This window comes from Hyaena hyaena, unplaced genomic scaffold (assembly GCF_003009895.1).
Source record: "Hyaena hyaena isolate Hyena2069 unplaced genomic scaffold, ASM300989v1 scaffold_766, whole genome shotgun sequence".
Lineage (NCBI taxonomy): Eukaryota > Metazoa > Chordata > Mammalia > Carnivora > Hyaenidae > Hyaena > Hyaena hyaena.
Genome location: NW_024081398.1, coordinates 928853 through 937695, shown reverse-complemented (window position 1 = coordinate 937695; position 8843 = coordinate 928853). Strand labels below are relative to the sequence as shown.

The 8843-nt window shown below is 59.9% G+C and overlaps 1 protein-coding gene and 1 long non-coding RNA gene across 2 annotated transcripts in view; both read right to left on the bottom strand.

The window, feature by feature from the left end:
• Window positions 1-365: 365 nt before the first annotated feature.
• The window catches only part of LOC120221214 (SLAM family member 9-like), a 35897-nt gene continuing 27419 nt past the window's right edge, over window positions 366-8843 (bottom strand). Inside the window, exons 5-7 of the mRNA XM_039218484.1 lie at window positions 1086-1134; window positions 916-998; window positions 366-682 (exon numbers count right to left, since the gene is read on the bottom strand). Of these exons, the coding sequence (XP_039074415.1) occupies window positions 965-998; window positions 1086-1134 (83 nt within the window). The 3' untranslated portion in view covers window positions 366-682; window positions 916-964. The remainder of the gene's footprint in view (window positions 683-915; window positions 999-1085; window positions 1135-8843) is intronic.
• Window positions 7542-8843, bottom strand: part of LOC120221222 — a 14908-nt gene continuing 13606 nt past the window's right edge. The window contains exon 3 of the long non-coding RNA XR_005525761.1: window positions 7542-7552. This is a non-coding gene — a long non-coding RNA (uncharacterized LOC120221222). The remainder of the gene's footprint in view (window positions 7553-8843) is intronic.

Here is an 8843-nt window from a genome sequence, read left to right as displayed (position 1 = left end):
GGGGAGCTGCTCGGGCGGCCTTGAGCGCTGCCTTTCTGGTCTCCTGCGTCTCGTCCGTAGAGTGGGCACAAGGGTCCCAGCTCACGAGCGTCTATGAGGACGCTGGGCGTGAGGGACGTGAGAACGACGAGGTCCGTCCCTGTCCCGGAGCCGCAGCTCAGCAAGCCCTGCGGGTCCCAGTACTATGTGAATAGCTCTCGAGCACATACTAACTGTGGGAGGTGGTGACCTGGTTTAGGCTGGACGGTGTGAATTCGTAATGACTGTGTCCCAGAGGCTGAGGTCTCTGACAGGCAGAATCATGTGGTCCATGGGGGGGCCTGGGGTCCGTGCAGGGAGGCCAAGGAGCAGATGCTGAGCTGGACTGGACACAGGTTTGCATAGATTTGCATACCCAGTTCCCCCCCTCGATCTACCATGACGTGTGTCCTCTGGTAATCTTGTGCATAAGGAGTTTGCAGAGAGACTGACCAAAGTCAGCTAAATCCATCCCTGCTCAGAGCAGTCGGCGGGAGGGGCGGGACCAGGGTGCAGGCTTCACACACACATCAGAGGTGTCACCAGAGGCTGGATTCCCTGCTTCTTCCAATTAAATCTCCATCTTGAACAGGCCTGGCATGTGGACCTCAGTGTAGACAGTGCTGATGGGCCTCTCCTGTTCTCGATGTGGATCCTGCAATCCCTGGATGTGGACAGAGGGTTCCTGCCACAGCTGAGGGACAGAGAGGCCCCAGAGGGAACCCACAGATGCCGTGCTGCTCACATGACCTCCCCCCACAGCGCCCAGCACTGCATGGACCCGTGTTAATACTGCATGTCTGGAAGGGATACAAACACGAGGCCAGAAAGTGCAGATGAGTGGGTTTGACCAACTCACACCCAGGCTCACAGGGATGGGGGGGGACCCAGCCTCACCTTGTCCCTGCTGTCCCGAGACACCTGTATGGCTTCGTGGATGCCACACTCATGGTCCCTGGGCTTCTCCTGCGACCCTGCACCTGAGCCCCACACACACGGAGCTGAATCTGAGCCTTGGGAACCTTGCCCTCCCCCCACCATGACCCCACGGTGATGCCCACACCCACCAGCCTCCTGCAGTGACATTCCCTGAGCAGCAAAATGCAGGGGAGGGAGCTGAGGGTCAGTGGGGGAGGGGGGGAGGAGTGTGGGCAGGGGAAGGAGACGAGCACCTGCCTCTCCCAGGCTCCAAGCTCTTCCTCTCCCCACGTGAGCGCCGCAGGTACAGCCCAGCTCCGAGGATCAGCAGCACGACACCAAGAGCCCCCAGGGTGTTTCAAAGTAAAGACGCACCGGCCTGTCCGTGTGAACCTGTTTCTCCCTCAGGGACGGTGAAGAAGGATAAACAAGGGACAACGTCAGACGCCCATTGCCAGGCACGTGGAGGCGTCTGAAGGGGCGGGTCTCGGCTGGAGAGGGGGGACTTGGCAGGTGCTTTCTCCAACCAGTTCTGAGCCCTGCTGGGGGCCGGGTGCTGAGAGGAACAGGTCAGGGTCCCCGCGCTGGAGGAGCTCGTCAGCGGGGGCGGGGCTGGGACACGCACAGGCAGCCGCCAGGGCCATGCGGTGCACTAGAGGTTTACAGCAGGTACGCAGGCCTTCAGGGAGGGCTTCCCAGAGGAGGAGAGGTATGCATTGCGTCTTGAGGGAGGATGATGAGGTTACCAGATACTCAGGGGGGGGTGTAGCTCCCTGGAAGGAGGGACAAGACCAGGAACACCGTGTCCAATCACCAGCCCTGGGGGCAGCCAGCACCCCTGCAGCAGGTGGAGGAGGACCCGGGCAGGGAGGAGTCAGGGAGGAGGATGAGCGGGAGGCAGGAGCCTCTTGCAGAGGGTCTGGGGGTCGCTGAGGGATGGGCTCCTCGGGGACTCGGGGACGCTGATGCAGCAGGTCCCTAGCAGCAGGGAGAGGATGGGGTGTGGGGACGAGGCGGCACACAGGGGACCCGGTCACTCTTCCCTCGGGGACACCTGACTGGCAGCAAACCGAGGCCCATGTGGGACAGGAGGTCACAGCAGGAGCAGCCGTGGCCCCGCCCGCAGCTGCCCAGGCCCCACAGGACACTGACCCTTGGCCAGAGNGATACTCAGGGGGGGGTGTAGCTCCCTGGAAGGAGGGACAAGACCAGGAACACCGTGTCCAATCACCAGCCCTGGGGGCAGCCAGCACCCCTGCAGCAGGTGGAGGAGGACCCGGGCAGGGAGGAGTCAGGGAGGAGGATGAGCGGGAGGCAGGAGCCTCTTGCAGAGGGTCTGGGGGTCGCTGAGGGATGGGCTCCTCGGGGACTCGGGGACGCTGATGCAGCAGGTCCCTAGCAGCAGGGAGAGGATGGGGTGTGGGGACGAGGCGGCACACAGGGGACCCGGTCACTCTTCCCTCGGGGACACCTGACTGGCAGCAAACCGAGGCCCATGTGGGACAGGAGGTCACAGCAGGAGCAGCCGTGGCCCCGCCCGCAGCTGCCCAGGCCCCACAGGACACTGACCCTTGGCCAGAGCAGCGCCTCGCAGTGTGGGGCCCTGAGCGCCCCCTAGAGGAGGGAGGCGTGAGGGCAGGTCAGCGGCAGCTCCCACAGGGCCCGGTGCCAAAGTGGCTGTGGGTCCTGGTCAAGGTCAGTGCGAGATGGACATGAACTCAGATCACAGCCCTATGTGGCTGCAGGGCCACACCCCGCGGGGCAGCTGCAGAGAAGGGGTCCCTGGACGGGAGTGAGTGGGAAGGGAGACTCTGGACGTGGAAGGTCTGGCGGCAGAGGGAGCAGCATGACCAGAACCCGGGGCTGAGGAGAGCAGGACACATCCGGGAACCCAGGCGAGCACGTGGGGGGACGTGTGTCCCTGAGGCCAGAACCGGGCACAGGAGCCCCGAGCCCTGAGCCCTGCATGCAGCGGCTGGGGAGCCTCCCTCAGGTGCCACACACCACTGACTCACCCCTACTCGCTTTCCTGAAAACCTCCCGGGACTCACAAGGACTGAGGGATGAGGGAGGGGAGAGGTATGCAGGGGGGCTGCCTGGAGCAGCAGGGGTGAGGGGTGCAGAGGAGCAGATTAAGACAATGAAAGGCAGAAGCAAGTTGGATGCACCTGCCAGCATCCTGGACGGGGTGACAGGGGGCAGGTGGTGACACAAACATGGGGGACAGAACCCAGAACCCTCACCAGGGGGACCTGAGCCCCGGGAGTCCCCTCCCCTCAAGCAAGAACACTCACCGTGGACACACACTTCCCCGAGGTCCCGGGTGGCATTTTTCAGGTCCACTGGGTTGCTGACCACACAGGTGACTCTGGGGCTGGGCTGGCTCAGGGGCAGGTTCAGAGCCAGGGTCCAGGGGTTGGGGGCCGTTCCTGGGGCCTCTCTCTGCTCCAGCTCCCTGGGGAGGCCCTTGCTCTCCCAGGACACGTTCACGGCCCCTGTGGCTCCCGGGGTGTGGCACTCCAGGGTGACGTTGCACCAGTCTCGTGTGAGGGACAGAACCATGGCCAGGACCTGGGGACGGGGCACGGGCTCTGAGGCCGGAGGGACAAAGGACAGGGTGTCCCGTGAGTGGAGAGCATCACACTCCTGCTTCCTCGTGCGGATCTCACTGATGCCCTGGAGGGTGGTGAGTCCAATTTACAGATAAGACAGACTTGCCCCAAATATACAGCAAGTGACCTTAAAGAAGGTGATACTGGGTGGCTCACTCAGTGAAGCATCGGACTGCAGCTCAGGTCATGATCTCATGGTTCGTGGGATCGAGACCTGTGTTGGGTTCTGTGCTGACAGCTCAGAGGCTCTAGCCTGTTTCAGATTCTGTATCTCCCTCCCTCTCTGAACTCCCCGGCTCTCTCTCTCTCTCTCTTTCTCTCTCTCTCTCTCTCTCTCCCTCTCTCCCTCTCTGAAATAAATAAAACATTATAAAAGAAATTTTAAGCAGAGGAGATACTGAGTGAAGCCCCAGGTTATTTCACTCGACTGAGCACATATCAAAATCACCTTGGAGAAAATACATAGAGACCCTTCCTACCAGAACCCGATTCTTCTAAGAAAGTGGGATTTCTCCTAAAAGGAAGAGAAGACAAGGGGTGTCTTATGGGCACAATGAAGCATTTTACTTTGGCTCGGATCATGATCTTGCACCTTGTGAGCTCAAGCCCCACGTCGGGCTCTGTGCTGACTCCTCACATCCTGGATCCTGCTTCAGATTCTGTCTCCTCCTCTCTGCCCTTCCTCTGCTCATGCTCTTTCTGTCTGTCTGTCTCTCTCTCTCAAAACTACATAAACATTTAAAATAAAAAAACATTTTTGAAGACCGAGAACGGTATGGAAGGATCTGTCCTGTTCATGCCTGGGCTCCCTCCTCCTCCGCTCGAATGGTGGCCGGGACCGCACGGCCCGAGGTGCACAACTTCCACCTGGCAGCTCTGGTGCCCCGAGAACGGTCCCCGGCCCCCAGCAGAGAGGCCACTGTGGGAAACGCAGTGGGGACCCAAGGAATGGACACCCTGAGCTCATTTAGAACGTGCATAAACTTGCCGTCCACATGGAAGACAAGAGACAGACTGACGGGCAGTGTGGGGACCTCAGGGACCAGTGGCTGCAGGAGCCGCTCTCCCCGGAGCAGGATGTCTCCCTCCACAGGGGGGTCAGAGACAGAGACAGAGGGAGGTGCTGACTGTGTGTCTGAGGAAGGGCCGCCCTGTGAACGTCTCCTGCGTCCCTGGAGGTTGAGATCTGAACCTGGGGAGTCTAGGAGTGGGGGTGGCCTCGAGTTGGTGCTGAGAAGGAGGAGGGGTCAGGGTGTGGAGGTCACCACGTGTGTTGTTTACGTGACTGGTGACCAGTGTCCCCAAAGATGACACATGCTAGGGGCGCCTGGGTGGCTTAGTCGGTTAAGCTCCGACTTTCGGTTGGGTCATGAGCTCGCGTTTTGTGGGTTCGAGCCCCGCGTCGGGCTCTGTGCTGACTGCCAGCTCAGAGCCTGGAACCTGTTTCAGAGTCTGTTATCTCCCTCTCTCTCTGACCGTCCCCTGCTCAGGCTGTCTCTGTCTCTCTCTCCTAGAAATTAAAAAAAAAAAAAAAAAAAGATGACACGTGCTAACCGTCAGAGCCTGCAGGTGTCTTAGGTTTCATGGCAAAGGGGAACTGAGGCCGCAAAACAGCTGACCTTAAACTAGGGAAGGTCTGAATACCAAGACATGAGCGGTGGGATCGCAGGCTCCTCACACGTGGATGGAGGAGGGGAGGAGGGGGGAGGGATGCAGGACCAGAAGGATTCAGCCCACGAGGTCTGGCTTTGAAGGTGGAGGAAGGAGCCATCTGTCAAGGATGTGGCCAACAATACCAGGTTGGACGGAAAGATGTGGATCCTCACCTGGAGCCTCCAGAAAGGAGCACAGCCCTGTGGACACCTGACCCTCATCACGGTAGCCATGGGTCTGACCCTGCCCCACACACAGGTGCACACAGGGTTGGGGCTGCGCTAAGACACCTGTGGGTCCATCTGTGACAACAGCAACAGCCGCCACCACACCAGTTAAGGACACGTGTCCCGTGAGCACAGTAAGGGTTCCGGTAAAACCCCACCTCCCCACTTTTCCTTTTTCTTTCCTGAAGCACCGAGGGATCCACCCCTGCTGGGAGTCTCAGCCCCGCCTCCACTCGTGCTGAACACGCTGCTTCTGATTTCAGGGGAGAAGCAGAGCCTGAAGTCTGGGGTCTGGAAGGGATCCTGCAAGGGGCCCACGGACACTCCCAGGGACCAAAGCAGGGGGTAAGCCTGTCCTGGGGGAGGGGCCACCACGTACCGTAGACACTGAGGTGGAAATACTGGGCATTTTCTATCCCTGTGCTGAAGGAGCATCGAGCCCGGTACCACCCACTGTCCTCGAGGGTCAGCTTGTCAATCCTCAGGGTCGTTTCGTTGAGCACATGGACCCTCTCCTTGAACTTGTCCTGGGGGTTGACCCATTCTGGAACATCCACCCCAGGAGAGACGTGCAGGAGGACTATGTAGTTTGACTTGTTTTTAACGGCCCAAGAAATCTTCTCCAGCTTGGCTTCAGGAGGTACTTCTGGACGTCTGGTCACATGAAACACCACAGAACCTCCTTGAGTCCCCTTCAGGGAAACTAGGTTTCTGGAATCCTCTACTCCAGATTCACGGGCTCTAGAGCTCCTGACCGCAGTGCTGAAGGTGCCTAGGGCATTGGAAACAAAAAGTGTGAGTGTGTTTCAATAAGAACGAGGAGAAAACCATAGACCCCATCGTGGTAATGAACTCCACCCGGTGGATCCCTGGACTCCAGGGGGCGGGACAGAGCGCGAACCTGGAGCCAGGCTGGAATTGAGTCCTGGTCTTACTGGGATGGCCCCTTGAACACAGTCCTGAACTGCTCACCCGAGTGTCCTCACCTCCTGACACTGACAGTCTGGACGTGATGACATACGGGTAGAAACCACTGAGCACATTTGGGTCAATGCCAAGTGCACAAGTGTAGGAGGAGCTTCCTCCGTGGCTGCAGAGGCCCCACCACCCACACGCCGTGGGAGCCCTGGCCCTGCAGTGGGGGCCGCGCCCTGTGACTTGCTCTGAGGAGCTGAGTTCAACTGAAGTGATGGCCGTCACTCAGGACAGCAGGTCTCACAGAGGTGTGACATCCATCTCCCTCACACCCCGTCCTTCACTTCTGGGATAAGCCTGCTGCCATGTGTGGGCTGCACTGTGGGACATCCATGTGGCCCAGATGGAGGGCAAACTCAGGCTAACACCTGTGAGTAGGGTTGCCTCAGTCCAGCTCCAGGATCTGCTCTCCTTCCCCACGTGGAGGGGTGAGGGGGACCACATCCTCCCAGTTGGCATTGATCTCCTTCAGTTCCACACACATCTGGAGATCAATCTGAGAGGCCCTAGCAATCAGCCCCCAGTGTAGCCGCCCCAGGTCCTGACCTGCACAGGCTGTGAGCCCACATGGTGTGTTCAAGTACTGCAGGATAGCAGTGGATGAAGCAGCAGGTGACTGGGATGGCACTGACAGAGGTGGGTCAGGACCCCTTCTGGGCAGGCCCGATTCAGGGTCAGTGAGGCTGCATGGCCGGCCTTCACCCAAGTCCCTCCAGCTTCCCTCATGGGACTGGTGTCTCCACCCCGGGCCCAGCACCCCTTAGCCCTCAGGCCACAGGCCCTCAGCACCTGCATCAGTGGGAAGGTGGTCACACTGTCCCTGCCCCAGGCCAGCCAGTAGCGTGACAGGGACTCAGCCCTCAGCCCCCTGCCGGCCCCTCCTCCATCCCTTCCCTCCAGAGGTCACCGTCCTCTGACCCCCAGTGCAGGACGAGGTCGGGGCAGACACGTGCCCTGGGTGCAGGACCCCCCCCGACACGGCACAGACCAGGTGCACGGAGACGGCAGGGGACACGGCCCCCAGGTCCCTCTAAGCAAGTCAGGACATGAATGTCCTGATTCCCCACGGCACCGCTCTCCATCCCTCCCATCAGACACTGTCCAGAAACTTGATTTTGGATCTCAGCCTCTGGGACTGTGAGACAACAGCTTGATGTGGTTCAAGCCATCAGGTCTATGGGATCTTGTTCCCACAGCCCCAGGACTCCAATGCAGCAGCCAAGGGTCAGTGACCAGCACGAGTGGACCCCGTGAGGGCTCCTGGGACCCAGGCAAGGCTTCACCACAGCCAAACGCTCATTGTCCTCTTTCCTTTCTGCCCTGAGCTGGAAACCAGAGGCCCTGCACGTGCCCTCCAACAGAGGTGGTGTCAGGTCCTTCCTCAGACCCACAGGAGCCCCCCTCCCCACCTCTCACAGCATCCTCCCACTCAGGGACCTGGGACACTAACTGAGGAGGAGGCTGGTGAATCCCAGGATCCAGGGGGCCCGGCACAGGCGGGGAGACTCTGGGCAGGTTCCCATCACAGGCTGCCTCCCTCCAGGCTTGCTGTGGGCCTACTCAGCTGGGGAGAAAACATCCAGAATGCAGAGGTAAGAGAGGAGGAAAGCTTCACTCAAAACAGCTCTTATATCTTCCCACCCCAGGGTGGAGCTAACTGTTGAGAACAAGCTGGCTGGTCTAGAGAAAGCCATTCAGATACTTCCTCATACCTCCTACCCCTGCACTGGGACTCGGGGAATGATGGCAGATGAGTGGATGAACACCCCCCCTCACCAACCGCAATGAGCCCCAGGGTGGGAGGGGCCCCGTCCTGAAGGCGACACTGTCATGGTGACCTCAACTCCTCAGCTGACACCCAGCGAGCCCCCTTCCTGTGTCCCTGGCCTCACACTCAGCCCTGCCGCCCTGCTCCCCAGGGACAGCTGATGGCCAGGGGCAGAGTCACACTAACCACTGTACCAAGGACTTGGGCCCCCCTCCCCTCTTGCTTTGGGCCTGTCCTCTGTTTTTAAATCATTTAACAAGTCAAATTTCCCTTCTGCTTTTCTCTGTAATTCAACAGTGTGGCCTCCAGCAAGTCACCACATCCAGTCTGGGACCCTGACCTGCTCTCCCACCTCAGACAGGAGAGCACCATCACTGCCTTCTTCTCCGGCTCCCGTCCCATAACATGGATGGTCCTTCAGACCGCTCAGTCCCTGAGCCTCGTGGGTAGAAACTCCTGGATAGAGTCCACATCTGGGCAGCTCACCACTGGTCACTCCAGCATGATGGGGAGCAGGTCGGCCATACCCCTGTCTCCATCCCTACACCCCTGGGGAGCACTCGCTGGGGAGGAGTGTTCACTCAGGAACCCCAGGCGGGGGGTTGAGGCCCAGGGTCTGGGACGGAGCCCCCAGCAGCTGCAGATCAGGGACATGGGAGGGGCAGCCACCGC